The 23,610-nt window shown below is 41.7% G+C and overlaps 1 protein-coding gene across 15 annotated transcripts; it reads right to left on the bottom strand.

Moving 5' to 3' along the window:
* Window positions 1-229: 229 nt before the first annotated feature.
* Window positions 230-21,753, bottom strand: pou2f1b (POU class 2 homeobox 1b). Of its 15 annotated transcripts, none has more exons than XM_070975470.1 (15): window positions 21,708-21,753; window positions 14,509-14,574; window positions 13,633-13,724; window positions 12,769-12,864; window positions 11,478-11,657; window positions 10,587-10,707; window positions 10,376-10,467; window positions 10,048-10,221; window positions 9,753-9,894; window positions 9,043-9,197; window positions 8,614-8,802; window positions 8,368-8,482; window positions 7,920-8,259; window positions 7,731-7,819; window positions 230-6,874 (listed from the first exon to the last, which is right to left on the bottom strand). In XM_070975470.1, exons 1-15 carry the CDS (start codon window positions 21,751-21,753, stop codon window positions 6,606-6,608), a joined length of 2,166 nt encoding a protein of 721 aa, XP_070831571.1. In that variant the 3' UTR covers window positions 230-6,605. The 15 variants fall into 15 exon arrangements, with proteins under 15 accessions (XP_070831571.1, XP_070831567.1, XP_070831569.1 ...); XM_070975466.1 differs by having other exon boundaries at window positions 10,048-10,224; XM_070975468.1 differs by lacking the exon at window positions 21,708-21,753 and adding an exon at window positions 14,983-15,861 and having other exon boundaries at window positions 10,048-10,224; window positions 10,587-10,704.
* Between the last annotated feature and the right edge of the window lie 1,857 nt (window positions 21,754-23,610).

The following is a 23,610-nucleotide window of genomic DNA, read 5'->3' on the forward strand; positions in this document are numbered from 1 at the left end:
AGCTTGCAGTATATTTAATATGATTGCTGATATTTGCCAATAAGTACGAAACACAAAGTACAGGGGAAGCTGATCAGAGCGTCATTAAGATTTGTTTCTAAATTCAAATTTAGGCCTTCTGGCACCACTATATGAAAAGCCTCTACCACGGCTAAAAATGAGTGCTGTAAATTATCACACAAGCATGCTTCATCATGTAACTGCATATCAATAAAAGACAAGGCACATGTCAAAACACTTGGAAAATGGTTTAATGATGTTTACAACAAAAGAAAACTGTACATTAACAGTAAAAGATTATCTTTATATGTGTATAAAAACAAAACAAACAAAAATACAGCAGACAAATGCATCAAAATCTACTATGTATCCTGGTTCACATACTTAAAACTTCTACACAATCTTTCAGTTCTATGCCGCCGTGACTGGAGGCAGGTTTTTTTTTTGTTTGTTTTTCTTGTTGTCAGATCGGAGCAGTGTCCCTCAGTGTTGTCCATGATGGAAACCAGAACTCTTTAAATTGGAGTCCTGGGAAGACGATGTTTATCAGACTGCAGAATAAGAAAAAGGGAAATAAAATCTAGGACACATTCCTTTAGATGAGCCCAAGCTTCCAACGTGAGTAGTAAATGTTTTACAGAATGCATTTCTGGAGATACACAGACAGAGTATGTACATGGTTGGCGTTTTTTTTTTGTTTTTTGTTTTTTCCTCCTCCTCACTTTTCTCTCTTGTTGAAAGCCATGGTCACTTGGGCTGTGAACTGAGAATCACACACGACACACCCAAAAACATACAAAAATACTATATCTTTAACCTACCAAGAGTAAGACAGTTCTGCAATTAGTTCCATGCTGTGACAGAAAAAAGAGATTACAACAAACAAACGAGAAACAGACGCTTTTCACGCAAGTTTTTCTCAGAAATATACCAAAATATACATCTAAGCTTTGGAATTACTGAGGCTAGGACTAAAGCCAGTGCTGGGTTTGTCTCTTAATACACATGCTGCAGGGTGGAAGGGAGAGAAAGACACAGGACAGAGAGATATCTTTGGTATCTGCATTTGTCAAAAGTTAAATATTTGGATTTTTGCTTTGGGATAGCGCTTGTGAGGTCCTACAACCTCACTCGGAGTAAAGCATTAAACAAAGTGTCACTGAAGCCCGTCGGCCAGAGTTCTGAGCCAGAGGGACACAGTCCATGCAGAGTGAAGGACCATGATGCATAGTGTCACAGCTGATCAGAGTCTGTAGTGAAGAGACGATGTCAAAGGAGAGAGCAGAAGAGGGGGAGAGGGGGGAGAAGAGGAGGAGGGGGGACACAGCAGTGAGTTTTAGCGGCCACAGGATGTGTATTCCTGGAGACAACAGGGTTAATGTCCTGGGACTATACAGTGTACAGATGATGAGGAAGAGACAGACACACTGTGAGAGGCAGGAACAGCATTTTCATCACAGTCCTTGAGAGAGAGAGAGACAGAGTGGAGGAGAAGGGGGGAGGGTGGGGGGCATCCTAGCAACAGCGCTCAAGATAGACAAACATACAGAGTCCTGAGCATTTACAGTGTGCACAGGATCAACCCTCAGTGTGTATTAACAAACATCACCCAGCGACCACCAGATTGGTTCGTGTCTGTCGGAGAAGCCCGCTCAGCCCCCTCTGATCCCCGCCCACAGGCACTGGAACTGCAGCACCGCCACGCCGCCGGAGTGTTTCCAGGCGGGTACACATTCGCATGCAACGAAAAGCAAACTCTTCACAGGTGACCGAGGACTCGGGTGAGAGCGTGCAGCCGGGATTTGATGCTGAGCAGTGAGGCGGGGACGGGCGAGAGACGGTGTCGTTCATATACAATCAAGTTAGAAGTCTTTGGTTAATGTTGGTACCACAGGAGAGCGAGAGCAGGCTGCGACAGCACACAGTCATGTGGGAAGATGCGCACATACCTGTACCTGGTCAAGGTGAAAATAAAAACAAAAAAATACAAACAGGATTGTCAAAACTTAAAAGAAGTGTTCAAACATGGAGGGGTGCTCAAAAGTAACTTTAAACGGACAGTAAAGGAATACATTAAATTAAACTCTTATCTCAAGTTACAAATCATTTCCATCCAATGCTGAAATACGACAGCGTGCAGCATAAAAACACCAAATTGTGAAGAAAAACAGCAGACATTCATGAGTACTGGTATGTATTCTGTCTCCCCCTTGTGGTGGCATTTTCCACAACCCTTCACGAAGCACAGGTATGAACGGGCTTCTCCACTGACACAAGTTTGTGTATTTTCATCTTTTTTTGTGATTTTTTTTTAAATATTTCATTTCTTAAGTAGATTAAAGCAGGTTTCACTCAGTCTTGAGTTAGAAATGAGGTATACAACAGCTCCTTTTGCCTTACTGGTGCTCTGCACTTTGTCATCGTTGAAAACCAGCAAACCAGTGTGGTGGGCCAACATACTACAACTCGATGCCTGGCTGATCCACAAAAGCATCTTAAAATCTCACGATCACGTCATGAAACTAAAGCATTAAAGCCGAGTCAGTGCCAAAAACATCGCCAGTTGACAGTTAAGAAGATCATTCGTACAGATGAGACAGTCACATGATGACCACAATCTGTAGTTCAGCCTTTATAAGCCAAGAACTGGCTTGCTTCAAGGCGTGAGTTCATCAGTAGAGACCCCCCTCTGGACAAAAACAAAGCTCTCGTCACGTCTCACCACGATTTAAAAATCACTCTCAAACATCCACTGGAAGATGGAAAAAAATGCACCATAATGGTTTTCAGACTGCCCTCCCTGTTCTCTCTTCTTGAACTCACACACACACACGCACACACCGACCCACCTGCTGGAATTATTAGTAAAGCTTTTCTCACAGGTATCCTCAACCTGTCTGAGTCACACCTAAAAGACATAGGTAGCAACATAATCACGCCCCAAAATGCCCTACAGTGTACTGCCATACAATACACTGTATTGTTTCAGTGAAAACAATGCACCAGGTGAGCTCAACGCTCAAGCTCTCACTCACACACACACACACAAACAAACAGAGACACACACACACACAACAATGCTACAATGCTCATGTCTTCTACATAACAATAAGGCAAAAATGATAATGTTAATCTTCTTTGTCAAACTAAGAAAGCCAGTGATCTTGCCCTCTCACACTATACAAAACAATTAAAGGCAAAAAAGTAATATTAAAAAAATAATAAAATCAAATGATTGTTAAAGACAGCACAACAAATCAAGTCCACAAAGACTCCAAAAACACAGGTGAAAAAAAAAAAACTATTAAAAGATTAAGATCAGATGCTTCAGAGTCAGGAGCGTCTGAGCGAGCCCCTCCTGTTGAAAAGACCTCGCAGACACACGACAGACGCAGGTGTCAGCAACTCACGCCACCGAGGCGCGGCCTCAGAGTCCACCTCATTTTTTGGTCTTGACAGTTTAAAAAAAAAATTGCTATTTTTGTAATAATAAAAAGGAAGATTTAGGGGAGATTTTCTTTTTTTTAGTAAGTATGATAAACACTACATTCAGTCTTGATAACATACTGGTTCAAATATAAAATATGAATATCTTACAAGTGTTTATATATATATTTATATGTATAGAATTAAGAAAAGATCGTTTCTCTAATTCTTAAGTCTTTCCTCAGATAAATATTTCAGTAACATCCCATGGTGCCGACGGCAACTGGTTCATCTTGCTAGCACACGTTCAACTCTTTAGTAACTACAAACAGCACTGGAATAGGACTGAGTCCTGGAGGCCCGTTGTGGCCGTAAAGACAGGGAAACCAGCGACATGAGCGGCCAGACACCTGCCTAGCTGCAAAGAGAAAGGCTTTTACTTTGGCAAGAAGGATCTTAAAATAACATTTAAACCTGGAAATACCCCATAAATAGTAGTACTAGAAAATAGCAGTAGTAGGTTGTCCTTTTATGTATGTTTTCGATGTATGTTTCATCAGTATAAACTTTGAATGGCGAGCCAGACAGTATTTTATACATTCTACACTGTTCTATACACAGAAATGTCTAAAGGTGAACCTTATGTTTAAGTGCTGCTGAGGTATATTCAGTCAAAATAATCCAAACACAGAAAAGAAGTACACAAGAGGATAATGTGGACAAATCTCACTGCTTACAGTCTCAGTGATTTCACTGTGTTCATTCGTTTCGTTATTTGGAAGCAGCAGAACAAAGCTACTGTTACGTGGGGTTTAGTTCAATGTGTAGCACTAACAGGACTTGGCCCAACACTGTGTTGGGTAAGATAATTGGGCAGGTTCTAAAATTAGTCCACAACAGATTTTGGGAGCAGCACAGTTTCATAACATGCTGGTTGAAAATGGCCGTGCTGAGAGGAGGTGGAGTATGTCATCTGATGATCAGATCTATGTATTTACATAGGTGAGCCCTCCGGATGGGAGGGCAGAAATCACAAAACCTGATTTTCACAGGATGTAGTCATAAAGCTATAGCAAAGCATGCAGGCCTCTCAACAGCTCAACTCCACCAGGAGTTTCAGCAGCAAGTTGTTAAAGCTAAGTTTCTGTGATCCTTTATCGAACAGCACCGAATCGGGAAGATCAGGTACCGACCGAGGTGGGAGAAGAGGAAAACTATTTGTCAGCAGTGTGGAGAGGAGAGATCGAGTGAACGGCAACTCGTGTGCTCGGACAGGCACAGCAACTACTGAGGAAAACCACTTTGGTTCAAGCTGTTGTTTTATGGCTGAATATTAGTACAAAACCAAAAAACAGAACCTTTCCATTATGCATGAGAAAAGTCCAAAACTGCTACCAAAACGGCCAAAACAGATGAAAAGGAAAAGAAGCCATCAAATGGCTCAAAGAAAACCAGGATCAGGCGTTGAGGGCAAGGCCCCAGTGATTAAAACAGAAAGATTCATAAAGAGCAAAAGGAAACTACTTTCTCATGCCCCAACCCACCAATCCCTCTCTTTTTGGTCAGTTGTGCTGCCAATTAAAAAGTCGAGCTATGAGACACTTGGTCAAATCAAAAAAAGAAAAAAAAAGAAAAAGGTCATCTTTGGAAAATGATCATCAAAATATTGCATTTCTATATTCTGTTGACAATGAAGAGAGAATCTGTACTCATAAATATATTGACTAGACTAAGCTACACCGACTACACACAGCAATTATTTTAACAAATATTTTTGGTATATCTTAAAGTACGTAAGCCAGTCAAACGACTGCAGACAAAAAAAAGACAGAATTTCATTCCTCCCAAAACAGGCAGACTGCAGCTCATCAATCCAGTTTTTTGGTACAGATACTGTGCACAAGTAGATACGACGGTACTACTATTAGAAAAGAAAACAAAAACACAACACAATAATCCCATCTAGCCAGCGCCACCATACGTTCGGTATGATGACCATGCCCCCCCCCGACTAGTCCTCCCCGAAAACAGACCAGTCAGCCGCACAGCCTCGTGGATCATGCAGTTACTGAAGTCTCAGCATCTGCCTGAGCTGTAGACAACACATGCAGACTTCTAATTTCTACCTCGGAATCCAAACATAATATACAGTTTTCCAATGGACCACCATCCAAAACAAATCGCCCTCAGTTGGACACAGGACTGCACATCTGCAGCTCTTTTTAAAGCTCTTAATGAAATGCTTTCAGTCATTTTCTATCAGTGTCTAAAATCCACACCTCGACCGTCATTTTACAAACGCCCGGCGGCTCCTTGGCCGCCACAGCAAAATGTAAAAGTCAGTGTTTCCAGAAAGAGAGACTCAGAGAGACACACCTGGTCCCTCTGACCCTTAAAGCAATGATAACCTTTATATCGGCCACTTATTACTTGTTTTTAAAGCCTTATAACCACGATTAAAAATTGATAGTTAAATCTTAACTTAATATTAGACTTACAAAGTTCTGAAAATGTCAAAAAATATAGACAGCAAAGATAAAGGAAAAAAAATCTCTACAATATAACTTTGATATGATTAAGTCAAGGCCTGTCCAAAAAACCCAAAAGAGATAAGTGAAAATGGAATGACACACAAATCCCCATTAGTGATGATGACTATTGTGAAATTAGTAGTAAAATCAGTTTAGTTTGGATGTTAAAAGAGAAAAATCCTAAAGTTTTTGGTTAGAAGTACTTCAGAGAAAATTCTGACCTAGAAATAGGATGAATTATATATATATTTATATATACGTGTGTGAACAGCTTGATGGTGCCAAGGATATTTCTTTTCCTGGACACTTGTCAAGGTTCATGAGGAGCGGCAGGCCAACAACAGTGTCCATCTGGCTACTGTTTGTGGAAAAAAAAAAAACAACAACAAACATCCAAGAATCATAAAGGAAAAGACAGGAGACAAACAAAAAAACAAAAAGTCAACCCCAACCTCATTTGAGGCCATTTTCTTTTTGGTGGCAGCAAAAGGATTAAATAATGATAGATACAATGGAAAGAATGTGGGGTGGTTAGTGAAGCGCAGAGCCTATATCATACGACCTCCCGATTCCCTCCCTACATGTGTGATAGGAGTAGTGCACGACATAAGAAATAGGGCGTTAATTCGGGATGCAGCCCGACTGGCTTCACTGAGCCTTGGAGGCAGTGGTAATGGTCGAGGCTTGCACAGGCACAGCAGCCGTGGTGGCTTGATGAGCATCGGCAGTGACCTGCAGCCCCCCCGCCCCGGCCGACACCAGGCTGACAGGGTTGCTGGTGAGCAGCGACAGGTTCTGGGGGTTCAGGAAGAGCGGCGTGGTCACCAGGTTGGGCGTGTTACCAGCAGAGGTGTTGGCAAACAGCAGGTTACCGCCATCCAGGGAAGTGATGGGAATTGTGCCGCTCGATGCCAGAGCTGTGGAGAAGATTGAAGAGTTAGACGGAGGTCAAGTTTAACAGCTGGGATGAAGCTTCCATGTACGGAAGACCAAACCTGCCGTATGAGTCAAAAAGAAAATACAGAAAAATACTGAAACAGATTTTAAAATCATCAACATTGATTATGGCTCATCAGGATTACTTTTTCTATTCACAGAAAAACATTTCTCTCAGCAGGATTAACCTCATGGGTGCGGCCTGAATCACTTTGCTCTTATTATGCAAATTAACTGTGGCCTCATTTAATTTTGGGCTCTCATTATACAGATAATATAAACAATGGGTTATCTTGATAAACCCATGATGGCATTTTAATCATTTTCTTTGTGAATGTTGTAGTTATTAGATTTATTTTTGTTCATTTGTATATACTCAGTTCCTCTGGGAATTGTATTTATTGATTCATATGGTCCAGAGAGAGTCAGGTTTGGTCCTCCATACATGGTTTCAAAACCTGCGCCGCAGACCAGGACCAGGCCTCAGAACATTTGCTGCCTGTTTGCATTTTTCCCCATGACTCCTTGCCTTGTCATGCCACGAACTATACTGATTTTCAATCAAAGTAGGTCATCAGCATGCGATGTAACGAGTCCTTCATCATCACCTCTCAGCATTCAGCAGTACATTAAATCTGGGTGTTGCTGAGGTCTGTTTGTTTTTAAATTTAGATAATAACCATTGTGACATCTCTGTAAAGACAAATACCCAAACCCTGGTCCCTGGCTCCACACCACGCAACTGCTTAAAAAAGGTGGGTATGGATGGTATATTGCCTCAGATTAGAAAACATTTGAAGAAAGTATTTGACATATTCTCATGACATTGGTACGCACCTTGGATGGTAGCTAGGGTGCTGTTGCTCATGAGGGCAGGACTCAGCGCACTGCCAAGCCCACCAGGAGACAGACTGAGCAGGGCGCCCCTGGACACACGGACACAGACAAGATCATTTAGACCAACAGAGAGGACACAACTGAGCGAACATAATTATTAGGGGCCTTGATTATGTGACCAATACTAACCCTGGGGCAAACTGGGAGGAGGCCATCAGTCCTGGGTTGAGCCCTGCAGCAGCAGCAGCCATAGCAGCAAAGCTGGCACTGGTGGGTAACTGGGCCGCACTCTGCAGTGCAGCAGACAGCCCTGGAGCTGCCACCATCACCTGGCCCGTCCCTAAAGTGGTGGCTATGGACGACGGGGCCTGGGTGACGATGGTTTGTGCTTGAGTGCCAGCCTTGCTTGCTGTGGTCGTGGACTCAATAGTCGTTGGTGACGGGCTTAAAGATGGAGAGCTAGTAGCTGTAGTAACCATAGGTGCAGTGGAGATAACAGATGCTGTGTTTGTGGCTCCGACCGTCGTGCCTTTGAGGAAGTGGAAGGAGAAGACGTAAGTTAACCCTAACCTAAAAATATCATTATGTTTGATCAGATTTACACTTTCATTACAGCAAACACACATCAAGCACACACCTGTGAAAGACAAACCGGAGACGCTGGTGCTGGTGAGAGGCATCACTGTATTTACAGTCAGAGTGGTGGGTGTGTTAATAGTTGGACTGCTCACAAGGCTTGCTGTGCTGGCCACCTGCACAACAGAATAAGGAGAAGAATAAGGACTAACTAATAACTGACTCAGGAACAGGGCAGAGACATCCTCCACATCTAGAAAACAATCCTTCAAGAATCACTTAAGTGTGTGTGTGTCTCCATCTTTACCAGAGGGCTACTGGGTGTAAAAATGGTTTTGATGGGGGTGCTGCCTCCTCCACTGCTGCCACTGCTGGGGGGATTAATCCTCTTCTCTTTCTGCCGGCGATTGCAGAACCAGACCCGAATCACCTCCTTCTCCATGTTGAGCTGGTCAGCGATCATGGTGATCTCTTCAGAGGTAGGTTTTTGGTTCTGCTTAAGAAGGCAAAAAAGCCAGGGATTCCCTGTGAGCACTGACACTGTTGTCTTGTGCAAATTTGCTGCTACATAACATCCATTATAAGGTTAGGCACTATGATCCATAACATATAAAATTTATATATTTATATTATTTTTATTTTACATATTGTACTAATCAAACACTTAATGGTAAGCAAAAACTCAATTTCCCTCCTAAAATCAATATTGTTACCTTCAGGAATATGAGTTTCTCACCTCCAGAAAGCTCTTTTCTAAGGCCACTCGGATGTTGGTCTCAATACTGGTCCTCTTCTTCCGTCTTCGGTTGATTCCCTCTATGCCCATGCCCGGGGAGCCCAGGGCACTGGGGCTGGACAGGGCCTGGTCAGATGTCAGGTTCTCTGCACAAACAGCACCGACACAAAGGAAGGGAAGGGAGGTAAAGACGAGGTACTGTAAAGATACACAACCTATGCTGCCCTTTGCCCATTACACGACAAGACAGAGAATGTTGAAATAATTTCTTTGATTGAAAAAAGATGTATGACTTCATTCAACTTGAACAAATGGTGTGAAGAACCCACAGCACCTCACAGTTTGTGCTATAGGCAAACAATGGAGGCATTAGCATAGCCCCACTACTTGCCATTGTATACTGCTATTTTACCACAACCCATAAATTACCCCTTGCTTCATTTCCTGCTGGTTCCAACCACATTTGAAAATTATCTCCTCAAGCCACTTGTCAGTACGTCAGGAGCTAGCTAACACAATGTAAAACTCATATTAATGGCAGAGTCTCTCATAGTCTAACACTACTTTAAACAAAGAAATACATGCTATTGAACATAGGCTATTGTGTGCACATTTTTCCTCATCAGCCTTAAAAGCATCTGCAAAGTTAATACCTACAGCAAAACCATTATAAATCTGTATCACTCTTTCAGGTGGGTTCAGGGACTAACCTGCATCATTGAGCCATTTCTCCAGCAATGGCTTGAGTTTGCACATGTTCTTAAAGCTCAGGTTCAAGGCCTCAAAGCGAGAGATGGTAGTTTGGCTGAAGTCATTTCCATAGAGCTTCCCCATGGCCAGGCCAACATCCCCCTGGTGAGGAGGAGGAAAACAGAGTCAGAGAGACATGAAAAATGTAAGCACAATTTACTTTACCTGCAGCAAAGACTCACCTATGAGTAAATGTTGCTACGTGTACTGAAAAAGAAAAAAAAATTGCTCTTCTTTCTATTCGGTCTTACACACCTGTGTGAAGCCCAGCTTGATACGCCTCTGTTTGAAGGTCTTGGCAAACTGTTCCAGTTCCTCCAGATCACTAGGCTCCTCCAGAGTGGGGGTATCCAACCGCTTGGGTGGTGTCTGACTGTGGGGCAGGGACTGAATAGGTGTGGCTGCTGTTGTGCGGGTTTGAGTTGCAGGCTGCTAGGAACAGCAAAATATAAAATGTGACTGTTATTAAGGTTACGAAGAGTCTGCAAATGTATAAAAAATGTATTATAACAAATACATGAACTACATGAATACGTGAAACACATTTAGTCAGATTAAAAGAGGTGCTTGCATCATTACCAACCTGAGTTGCAAGGGTGATGCTTGGTTGAGTCGGCAGGAGGTTAGCTTGGCTTTGAGGTAGTTGAGTTAAAAGACTCTGGGCTTGCAATATGCCTACATATTGTGAAAGACATGGGAGTTAAGATAAAAGAGTGCTTCTATAACAAATACTTGGAATAAATCTCTTTTCTTAATTCCACATGCAAATCAAACACTGTAAGCGTTTCTCTTACTCTGTTGGGTCTGCGGTGTCTGTGAGATGATGAACTGAGTGGGCTGCAGTGGTGTGGCGATGGGGTGGCCAGGCTGCACCAGAACAAACTGAGGCAGACTTAGATTCTGCTGCTGTAGCTGCTGAAAAAAACCCAACAAAATGTAATGAAGGTCATGCAGATTATCCAGAGTTTTGCTGTAGACCATTACAAATGACGTTGTCACAACTAGAAAATATGTATACAAGTTTTGTCTTTTTTCAGACTACACCTTGAACGTCTTCCTGATCATTTTATTCGAACACACCCGGTCAGTTCATAACCACCTATAGTGCATTTGAATTTACTTATTTGTGGTACATAGTTCAAAGCTGTATATATTCATGGATTCTCCTAACCAAAGCCATGATCACATATAGTCATCACTGTTATCTAGTTCATCTAGTCTGAAACCAAAAAAGTTATTTATTACATGTCCATATTATCTACTTTTCAGCCTGATTTGCCTCCAGACAGACAGTCATGCCATACGTTGATCTCCGTCACACTGCTCCACTAGAACGTATGTATTCTCAGTTTGGAACCATTATCTGTATTCAAATAGGATTTAGTGTGTTCATAAACATTTTGATATTGATAAAAAATGTGCCCATTCAACACAGAGACTAACCTAGCCCTGGAGGCATGAACATTTGAGAAGAAAAAAAAAATTATAATTTAAATCTCTTATTTGACATTTATAAAGCCACATGTAAACCAACTGATTTGGGTTTGAAAACAGAATGAAAAGTTGGCAATACCAAGCATTAACCATAACTGAATCACACAGTCTGCTTCATTCAAATCCTTTAGGGCTGCGAGTTTACATACATGAAGTTCAGTTAAAATACTCTTTAAGGGTGACTATCTTACAGGGGCAATCTGGATGGGCTGTGACAGGGGCAGCTGGGTAATGGGTGTGGCTGCAGAGGCTGAGATGCTGGCCCCAGTGGTGCTGTTCTGCTGGCTGGCTGAATGCTGAACAGCTGCAGCCAGGAGCTGCGCTTGGGCCTGCTGGATCAACAGCTGCTGCTGCGCTGGGGTCAGGGTCAACTGAAGAGCCGAGAGACAGACACAAAGATGGACAGTAGTTGTGATAAGAGGTCAGAGAGAGAGAGAGGGGAAAGAGAAAGACAGAGAAAGTAAGCACCTTTCTGACAAATCAGATTTATGTCACATCATAGCAACCGGATGAGTAAGTGTTGTCACGATACTTGAGTTCTGGCTTCAATACCCATGGAAAGTTCCAATACCACAATACCATAGTGGGACATTATAAAATCCTGTGTGTTGCATAAGAGATTTGTGAGACATTCTGTCTTAACTAGGAATCTGTCATTATTAAGTATAATAAGATACAGACTTATTTCATTCCCACCTTGCTCCAGTTTTATCACCAACAGGTTGACGGCACTGTTTGATGTTGTTGCCAACAGTTTAAATGGCTGCTCCAGTTTACTGTCATGAAGTAGACCACAGCTGTGTCTATTATGATGCCTCCTTCATTTTATTCTTCCAATTTGTATGAACACCCCCTTACAGATGATACTGAAGTACATTCACCATCATATTGAATACATTAGGTCTAAGTGCAGACTGTTTATTTAATTTTTTTCTACTGAATGTACCTCCTCACAAAGGCATCAAAGTAGTATTGAAACTTTCCTTATCATGGCAACACTAAAATGAGCCCAGACAAGCAAATGGAGAGAAGACTCATGCAGCTGAGCCAGGCACAAGTGCAAATGAGCATGTTGATGTCATGTTCAAACTCAAATCCACATGCACCGTAAACATTCACTCCCGCACAGCACAACAGCAGCCACATTCAACCCGGCCGGTCTTCTCAACTACAGTAATGCCTCAGGGAGAACGTGGATGGATATGAAATGCGTCATGTGGTAAGCCTGACCATGAGTGCACAGACACATCAAGGAGATGTCCAAACACACCCCTCCATGGAAGAATTTGGACATAGCCTAAGAATCACTGGGATTAACAGGCAGACAGGCAGAGGAGACACCAGCCTTAGCCACAGAATCAGGGCAAGCGATCATTTCATCACCCAATCTTTCAGCCAGGGTTGATCGTGTTGAGGTGTCACCCCAGATGCATGGCTACGACTAGGTTTTAACTCAAAGCAATGAGGCAACAGGCCACTTACTCCAGCAATCTGTCCCCCGGCCAACATTAGCTGGGTTTGAGGCAATACGCTCTGCTGGACGGAGGTCGGAAGAGCACTCGAGTCTTCCGACTTAGACTAGTGGAGGTGAAGCAAAGAGTGGGGCTTAGAGGAAATCTTCCTACAGGCATAACTGAGCATTGTTGACAGCATAAGATAGGCCTGGTCAAATACGTGTCTTAATTCATTAATGTTATGAAAATGACAACAAGATCCAAAATGTTTTAAATGTAAATTGAAAGGATATCTAATTCATACAAAAAGAAAAGTAAATCTATATAACATAAATCATAAAAATACAATGAAATCTCTTAATCTCTGTGCTACCTGAGCAGCTTTCTGGGAATGAACCTTTAGTCTCTGAACAGGGAGAGGAATTTGAATTAAAAAGGAAGTGAGAAAGTGGGTATTTAATATGTGCTGCAGCCTTCAGAGACAAGGAAAGTGAATGGGAAGGGAGGGGAGAGTTGAGATGCTAATTAAAATAACTGTTATGCAGTGCATGTAAATTCTGCATAGATTTGCATATTCTCGGCCATCTGTTTCCGAGCAACCGCAGAGCAGCTAATTAGCATACAGGGTTGATTAATCTGCCTTGTTGCCAGGCGACACAAGGAGAGCCAGGCTTATTTAAAAGAACTCTTTCTGCTCGTGCGTGTGCGAGTGCAGGCGAGCATTCCTCTGTTCAAACTTCACACCTTATTTCATCGTTAAACTACATTTAAGCTGTGTCACTGTGCAAAAAACAATTATCTCTCAGACATCTGCTGCTCCTTCCACAAGAATAGGACAACAACAAGTTAAGTTAAAGTGTGTGATTGTGTGCATGTATGCATCATGTGTTACCTGTTGGAGGAGGGCTTGTGCATGTGCATTAGTGATTGCACTTGTGGTTGGCACCGTCTGCCTCTGAAAGTCCAATCCATTGGTTTGGATTCCTGAGGACAGAAATACAGTTCATGAAACATAATGTCAAAGGAGTTCAAAGACGTTTGTTTTTGTGGTTTAACTGGCAACATAATCTATGCAGTTGTTAACACAAAAATGAGGAACACTATACTAGAAGGCCACAGTGAACCTTGGAGAAGAGTATTTCAGGAACGAAGCACAAACTGCTTCCAGGTGCAAGGAAAACTGAGTATGAATAAAAGCAGGTTTTTAAGAGTGACAGCATACGTAACTGTAATGATGATCCAAAGTCATCACACAGCTGCGTAAATCGGTTCAAATGCAAGCTGGTGAATCATCACACAATGAAATACTGTAATACTTTGGGCTTGCACGAACTTTGGAAGCATGCATAAATATTTACTTAATTCATCATTATACAACAGGAATATAAAGTTGAGCACCAAATTGCCAATGTTCACTCTGAGTTCGATCATTTGAATCACAGAATCACTGGAGCACTGAGACAGATCAAATTACTGTGATATTCAATAAGCACAAGTGAGGCAAACTGCTCTGCGAGGTAAACACCTCATTTGACAAAGAGGACTGCTCACAAGGATTTTGGAAAGCTGCCATGTCCTTTTTTTTTTTTTTTTTAAATGAGCCTTTTTGAGCTTCTTATGATTTGTGTTGCAAAACAGTTCGTTCTGGCGACAAATTTGAAACCTGTTGAATGAGGAGATAAAGCTCAGAACATCCTGATTTCAGCCCAGTAAAAGGAAAAAGGAAAGCACAAAAAAAAAAAAAAAATACAAGCTGGAGGTCACTCACCGGTGTTCCCGTCACCACTTTCCATTGCACATTTAGTAGTTTCTGACTGATTATTCACTTTAGCATCTGGAAGAGCCAGACAGAGACAGACAGTGAGACAAACTCACACCCACTGCCGCTATAATCGGAACAGCCCTGTCTCAATGATAAGAGAAGTGGTCTCACTTTTGTCATCTGAGTATTTCCCATAATTGGATGATATTCCTATTCTGCAATAACATTTCAATCACATTCATCATTCAAAGGAGCAAACAGCATTACAGAGCAACATTAATCACCACGATCCAGCTGTGTTTACAGTCTCGGGCTATAACACAGAATGACATGTCAACTGATGTCACATTAATAAAATAAACTCTTATAAGTAACATCTGAATGCAAAGTGTGCCAGGCCGACCTTTCCCATTTCACACAAGGACACTGAGCAACAACAACACCCAGCTGAGCACCATCACAACCTCATCAAAAACTCACCCGCTCTTGCTCCACCTGTGTTTTCCAGCATGGTTGCAGAACCTATCATGGAAAATTGCTTCTGCCGGGCAAACCCACCGACAGGGTGTCCGGCAGTCTGTTCCTCCTCCCACTCCTCCCTCTCTTCACTCTCCACTGGTCAGCAGCAAGCAGAGTTCAATACAACCTGAGCTACACACAGACACAGTGGCACTGTCCACAGCACGGTTCACTGAACAACACTGGGATACGCACACTGGGAAAGCCAACAGGGTTTAGGCAAACAGCTCTCCTTCCCTCTCTCTCTGCACTCTTTCTTTTCTTATAGCTCTGCCCCTCTCTCTTTTACAGTGCCTACTTTGCACTCGCTCTCTCTTTCTCCCTCCCTCTCTCTCTCTCTCCCTCGTATGCCAAGATTGTCTGTACTTCTGAAAAAGTTCAACCTCTTCCTCTCTTGCTGGAATGAAACAAACGACAAGTGCAGCTGGCGGCCTCCTCCAACTCTGCTCCCCTCCTTCCAACTCTATAATGAAGCATAATCAGTATTCAGCTGATTAAAGCCGTATGCAAATCTGCCCCTGCCTCGTTAGCAATGCAAGGCTTTGAAGTCCTGCGAGCGACGCATTTCACACCAGGCTCTGAAAGCTTTCTGCATAATTTAAACCCCTATAAATATTTATCAGCTCATTAGCATATTAATTGGATGGCTTTTGGAGGACGATAAAAAAACAGGGGAATAAGGACGACACGGAGAAGGAAAAAAGTGCTCAAACTAGCACTTGGCGCAGCAGAGGGAGGGGAGGCAACAGCACAAGACCAATTACTGTGCGAGTGCACGGCTAAAAAGTAATTAGCTAAGAGCAGGTAAAGGGCTGAAGATATCCCAGAATGCAATGTGAGGCCTGTCGGCAGTGGTCTGGGCATGTTAGCAAGGCAGACTGCATTAATAGAACGTCTAAGACTGCTCGTTCGGAGTATCTCCAGGAGTCATGGAGACTGGGCCTAACTGATAAAAAAAAGGGTGATGGGGGGGGGGGTATATGAGTGGGAGGGGGACTCGCTCAATCGGAAATAAATAACTCCACATTAATCCACCACAAGCCTGTCATTACTGCTCGACCCCCTGTGGCTAAAGCATTCCACAGCAAGCGACTACAGAGAGTGGGTGGCAGGCTGTTGCTGTCTATGTTTATGAAGTGTTTGGGGATTAGCATATTTAGATTAGCTTTACATTCCATTAGTATTTCATTTTGGAGCCCTTTTAAATTCATTTTCAGCATGCTCTAAGAGTTAATACAGCCGGGAAACAGCCCTGCTATGGCGCTGCACAGGTGTCCAGTGAATCAGAATGACTGGACTGGAATGCATGGCTGTATTGTGGTCTACAGGGGAAGGGGCTTACCAACTAAATCCACAACAACTGCTCCTGGCTAAAGCTCTAATCAACTTCTTCACTTATCCCTCTGCCTCACAAAAGGCATTTACATACTGGGTGACCAAATCAAACAATGCCAAGAGGACATGGTGGCACAGCACATACTGAAAAACAAACAGACCTTTAACAGCAGTGTGAGTACATGAGGGGCAAGCCTTCAATCACCAAGCAATGTTGGCAGCTGTTTGTCGGCAGGTATGTGCTTTCTGACAAATAACCAGCAACCCTAACCAGTGCTTTGTAATCTTTTGGTCTGACATATACCAAAAAGCCCTATTAGATGAGTTCAAGTACTCATCTAATGAACACTATTTCCAAATGTGTTCATCTGAATAAACAGGATGTTATTTAAAATTAATAAATACGACTGCAACCAAACACGATTTTCATTATCGAGTCACAAGCCAATTATTTTCTTGATTAATTGTTTGGTCTACAAAGTGTCTGGAAAAAAATAAATACATACTTTTGGTGACATCTTTGAATCACTCACTTTGTCCAACAAACAGGAGATAAATCAAAGAAAAGCCAAAAATCCTCACAATCGAGAGGCTGGAACCAATGAATATTTGGTATTTTTTTTTATACTGGCAATGGTATTTTTAACTGGCAATAGACAAGATTTTGCTTTAATGTATCATTCTGAATGCAATATTGATTGAGCAATGTAATGGCTATAGAATAATGACACAATCAATGTTTAAACTGTAAGCTTCCCTGTAAGCCTCGCTTCCACTATGTGACTTGCGCGACCAGCAGGGAGAATCTCCCTGAAAATGAAGGCTGATCCTGTCCGGCTGGCACCTTTCTATCTGCTTTCATGTCTTCATTGCAGACTAAATGAATGAATGAACTCATGCCTTTTCTCCTAATGTCTCTACTACTCCAAACTCTTCCCCAACACCAACCCATGCTGTTTTTACACGCAAAGCAATACTCACAATGGTATTACTCCATATAAAATTATGAAAATTTCACTTCATCTGTTCACTGAACAGGCTCCTTTCTTCTCTTATTTATGAACTGGTGTTGATTTGGTGTAGCCTATGTTTTTGGTATTTTCTTAGCTCTGAGGAAAACAGAAATCAATGAGCTTGACTTTGCAATAGTTACGCCAAACAATAATTCCACTTGGAAACAATGGGGGGGATGAAAAGTTGTCTGTTTCCACTTTAAATAGTTGCTGAAGAAAAACAGCCTAATTCTCATATTTCAGAAGCTGTAACTTCATAATGTTTAGCATTCTCCAGTTTTGGAAATTGCAGTTTGGAAATCACTGACCCAAACAATAAATGAACTCTGCATTATACTCCATACCACTCTCTGCTGTTGATCTCTTCAAACAACGCAGTGTTTAGTTAAACTCCAGTCTACTGTTTACCAAGAAGGCCGCTGTAAGATCTATACAGATGGCACACTGGTGTAGAAAATCTGGAACGGTTCCGTCTTTCCGACCTCTTTAACCATCATATCATGCAACCAAATGACAAAGAGAGAAGAAGTGAATGCATAGGCAGTTATCAGCAGTGCACTTCAACACATGTTCAGTTACTTGGTTGAACGATTTGCAAAACCCTGCCGTGGAACAATGCATTATACAAATATCCTGCGAAGAGAATTTTAAATAGGTATCTCATTAGTACTGTAATATGGGAAGGCTGGCTGAATACTGCAGAGCAGTTAATATGAGCTGAGAGATTCAACATGAGACAGAACAAAACTTAATTAGCACATCCACATTCTGCCCTACCATCTACATTCTTCATCTTAAACACAGACTACATCAAGACCACTTTTCCAAATCTGGACCAGTCTAAGCATGAAGCAGATTTTGGAATGGTCAGGATGTACGGTCACAACAGATGATCTTTCATTTTAAGGGAATTAATAACCAAACCACCTTAGGTTTCCTAATTTACTGCACAAAAAAATATGAATATCCAAAGAGTTGAGACCAGCTTTTTATACTAGTTAACAAATCAAACTAACACAATCTGACCACAGACAGTACAAACAGCAACACTGGACCCAGACCAGAAGTGAACAGAGTACAGGATGCAGTATAATTTGCTGAACAGTAAAGGGGCTAACAGCACTCTAAACTACTGTGGGATCTCTTGGGTGTTCATTAGCCAACTGTCTATAGGCTAGGTGGAAAACTCAATCTAACTAAATAAAAGTGAAGTTTCTTGGGGGGTGGCAAATAGGAATACTGAATGATGAGAAGCAATGTGAATTCACATATAAATTCACACCTAAGAAGCTGATATTAGCATCAACTGCTGGTTATTCATGAGGAGCGAATTTCACTTTCTTGTAATAGCAAAATACTGCACCTTTTTCAGATTTGACCAGGGACCCTGTCTGTTTACAGCAAAACTCTTCCATGTTTGCCTCATGTATTTCAAGAAGGCACATTATTTGATTAGATTGGACATTTTCTTGCAAAGGCCTCTGTTTTCTCCACAGAGGTTTAAAGAACGTTCAAGACTGCCTGTAACATAAAAACCTTTCATGAAGTTCTGGCAAATGTTTACTAGTGATTTTAATAGTGGCAGACACATGAGAGTCATCAGGGACAACTGGACAATTGTTGCTTGGTAAATTCAACAACTTGTATGCCATCCACCAATCATAAGCTTCTCACTGTGGACTTTTCCTGAAAGAGCCCATTTTGTAGTTTATTGCCTTCACCTACATGGTACATAATCTGGGATCCTTACTTATACCTAGAGATATTTTCCACAATAGCTGCAACTCTTCCAAATGCTTAGGATATATAGTCTGATATAACCTGACAGGTTAGTATGTTGTTATCTACCTTAAAGAAGCTCTGTTCTTACAGATAAAGGCCAATCTCTCACCGAAAAGTCTACTTTACCTTGCTACATTCAAAGTAAGGCATTCTTGCTTGCATGTTTAGTCATGAATTACTCACTTCACAACAGATCACCAGGAACAAGAAGCTATCTGTTTTGAGCACACCACAAGAGTTCTGATTAGTTATGATTTTCTTCCTCCACAGTGAAAAAGCCTGTGTAACTGGAGCCTTCATGGAGGCCTTCTCAGTACTTTGAGATGGCATGTCCTGAATTTATTACTGTGAATGATGCATTATTCATAACAACTGTGTTTACATCAATGAATATTCATGACAGAACTACAAGGCTGGAATGAGGGTGGAACTGTAAAACTAATTAAATGAGAAAAGTAGCCTAAGTGTGGGGATGACAGAATTATTTTTCATCTGCTCTTTAAGTAGGCCAGTTTAATAAGTTAATTATGTATTTTTAGGTAAGTTTAACTATTTCCAGACAGTTTATGTAATTTCATAAAATGCAAACAATTGAGAGAAATTTCTTAGCTTGGCTTAAAATAAAGCATATAATTTAGCATCACAACTGCCCTGCAATATATCACATTTCACTAAATTGCTTGTACTGTGATACTATCATCACTGCAGGCAATATTACCCCATGATTCTCCATATAACAATATAGCTGGTTATGTATTGAGTGTATCTGCATCACAAAGAATACAATCTAAATCATTAGTAGAGCCCAGACATGAAGCTGAATTTCATTATTTAAATAAACCAAAGAAGAACAAGAAACTGCTGTTGCATTCAATGTCCTGTTTTGACTTGCAAAGACAGCTTTGTCTTCCTGTGCATTTACTCCTCAAAACTTACAACTGTGTAACACTATAAAGAACTGAACATACAATTGTAAGTAACAATACAATGCACCTTTTTTGACGACTTATTGGGCTTCTGTGTATGAGCTGTTAGGTGAAAAAGTAAAGATTCTTGTATGAAAGCTAATATCCAATGTAGTGTGACTACAACAGATGGTTCCTGTAAAACAAACTGAATGGCAAACGTAACTACATGGAGTAAAAAGAAGTGCCATCAAGCCGTGTCTTGCCCGGCCATGAAACCGACAGAGTGAATAGTAAGAATGTCCTGCCTGTTATTATTGTGGCCTTCCGGAAGTGGGCCTCACCACCCCTCCCTGCCTGCGCCCGGGGGGGATACACAGGTACGAGCTTTGTATTCAGCGCTGACAGGCCAGGTCGAAACTCCTCAGCATCTAAAGGCCACGACACTTACAAACTAAGTTTTCAAAACAGTTCAGCCTGGAGCAATGAAAAGTAGTACAAATAAATATTCTAATGAGGTGGATTAACAGTTCGTCAGCCACACCAGCACCAACCCGACGCCAGACTACTCCCACTTCAAGTACCAAAGAGCTCGGCCCAACTTCAAGCAAACTGTAGGTTTAAATGCTGAAACACTGGCGGCGCGAGAAGCACCCTCAGCACAACTGTATGGACAACATCTTTCACAGATAATCGCCTCAAGCCCCATTGTACCTTTAGCTGAATTTAATAAACGCTTACGTAAAGTTAGCCTCTGACGGCTGGACCAAGTTCGAGAAGGTAGCCATTTAGCCACTCCGAAGGCAACCACTTCATATTTGAATAGACGAAACCAGGCTTCAGTAACGTTCTGCAGTCCCTATCGGCACACGGTGCTGTGTTGACATGCGGTTATTGTGCGGCGCGGGATGAACTCCAGCTTCGAGTCGGTTGCTGGAATATGCTGAACTCCGCACTCTGGTTCAGGCAGGCCCGCATGAATAACACAACAGGCTGCCGTGGCTCCACTGCGCCGAGCACAAAAGGCTGTGGGGAAAACGCTCTGCTATAAAATCACGTCGAGCTGAAGCACACCGAGCTTACACTGTGTATTCGCCGGGAGCCATGTTTACTTCATTTCGATTTATTCTCCTCAAACAGCACTTGAAAACAAACGAGCGCAGCCACTGCGCGGCTCGCCAAAAATGAATATGCAAACCTCTTTCAAAAGCCTCACGCCAGTGTGTGCATCAACACAAAGCCAAGCGCTAGCATGCTAGCTAACGCTAGCTCGCTAGCATCCTCATTTCAATCAAACTGCGTGAGTGAAATATCTAAATATGTCATATATGAACCAGAGTCACGTCGGTGATTACTAATAAAATATGCTAAATTGTATTTGTCGACAGAGGTATGAATATGTAGCGGCGTACAGTCGTCTAATCACACAAAGGGGGGAGGCATGTTTCCATGTAATTTGCCGTCGCACTGCAATAGCTCGTTTCCTCCTCTGTCAAATTACAGTTGGCTAGCTGTGTGTGAACTAACACGGCGCTCAATACCTTTCCGATCTGTTAGTCGGTCTGCGTTTCATCTGTATTCCGTTTATCATAAATTGTGAGTAACACAGTTTGAATATGAGTATGAATATGTAAAATGCTGTAATCATTACCTGGTCCTGAACTCTCATCTTGACTCGCTGCTCCTCCGTCCGCCATTTTGAATATTTAACCCGAAATCCCAGCCCTGAGCCTGCGAGTGCTATACACACACACACACACACACACACACACACACACACACACACACACACACACACACACACACACACACACACACACACACACACACACACACATTGACCAAGGTAGTGACAAAAGTGTGTGGGGTGTTGTTATCGTGGCTTATTTACATACTTAAATAATCATCTAGCTTTTCTTTCACTGTGAATTTGGGTAAAAGGGGGCATGGGCAAGTATGTGTATATGACTGCCTTGGACAACAATAATAGCCCTACCAAATACTTTAAATTTAATTGAGCCCTAATACAGTGGCCTGTAACTACTTCACTGACTCACTCAAAGTTTTTCCTCTGTCTCTCTACAGTAATGAGCATTTCTATTGCTGTATGTTAGCATTTATTAAAACATGGAAGTCATATTGCACCAACAGTCAGAGTGAGAGGCTGCCCTCCCCATATAGCGTTCATATATATGAAGAGAAGTGGACACCAAACTCCATTCAAAAAATGTGATGTTAATGACTGAGAGCATATCTGCAAAGGTGAAGAGGACATCTGTAAAAATGTAAAATCTCGGGTAATTCAGTGTATAACTAGATAAGCAGTTAATTTTAATAAAAATGTAACATAATTTTTAAATGCAAAGGTCAGTTAAGAATAAAATACATATAGTGAACATACAATTCTATGTCCGTCACCATAAGTAAATTGTGTAAATAAAATAACCAATTCGAGGTTTTAGCAAAATCTTTAAAAAAAACAAAAAACTTGTGTGTTGGGAGACATTAAGCGACAATGAATAGAAAAAAGAAAAATTTATGTTAGCAATGGGCCTACAGCAAATACAGTGTGCTGTTTTTATACGGTTACGTGTTTAACAGTTCCTATTGGATTAAACTGAACATTGAAATTGAAACAGAATCATTTTTTTAGATAAAGAACATGTTTGCAGAATATTAAGAAGGACATTGTAAGACATTTTTTATAAAAACAAGAATGAAATATTTCAAGTTTATTCCGCTGTGTTACCCTTGACCCACCTACATTACAACCCTCTTCTTTGTAAAATCAATCCTAATCATCTTGGGTGCCGCTAAGCCCAGGATACAGCTATGGTGGTCTTGCAAAATGCTGTATAGGGGAACTTGTTTTGGTGGAACATTTGCACATGGGAAGTCTGGGCGCTAAAATGGCTAAATCCCTGCAAAAGAAAAGGTAACACCTGCTAGCTTCTTTACGTTGACACCATTCACAACCAGTTTAGGATTAAGGTAACTTGACAACCACGTAGGTTGCTGGCTCAGAGGTTGTTGTTGTCTCACGTAGCAATGAGGACTTTGAAAATGGTAACTGGCTCATAACAGAGGGGGAGAATGCCAACTGACAAAGTCTGCCAATGGCGGGCTTATACCGCCAGCCAGCTTCCTGTGAGTCAGCACCAGCTTATAAATGTCCAGAAATCATGTTGTCATGTTGTTTCACTGTTAACATCCATCCTTAAAAAATGTCAGATGTGTTGGTGACCTCACCATGACCAGAGAAAGGCAATTCAACTTCTCTAATATGAAGGGATGTGAAGCGGGGGCACATTTCCTTTTATCCTTGCCACTTCCTGCATTTTGAACTGCTCTTAATATACCACAAAAACCCATTAGATTACATCACCTTCCTTGATTCACTTACGTAGTGAGCAGATTAACTAACCAATTGAAAATAATATGTATAAATATAAGATTTTTTTTCATGTGAATATAGGTATGTTATTGCAAGGCAATGCTGTACAGTATTTTGAAATCAGTCTGCCCTTCAGCTGCACTACCATGCAATGATAGCA

Source organism: Chaetodon trifascialis, chromosome 12, assembly GCF_039877785.1.
Source record: "Chaetodon trifascialis isolate fChaTrf1 chromosome 12, fChaTrf1.hap1, whole genome shotgun sequence".
In the NCBI taxonomy this organism is placed as follows: domain Eukaryota; kingdom Metazoa; phylum Chordata; class Actinopteri; order Chaetodontiformes; family Chaetodontidae; genus Chaetodon; species Chaetodon trifascialis.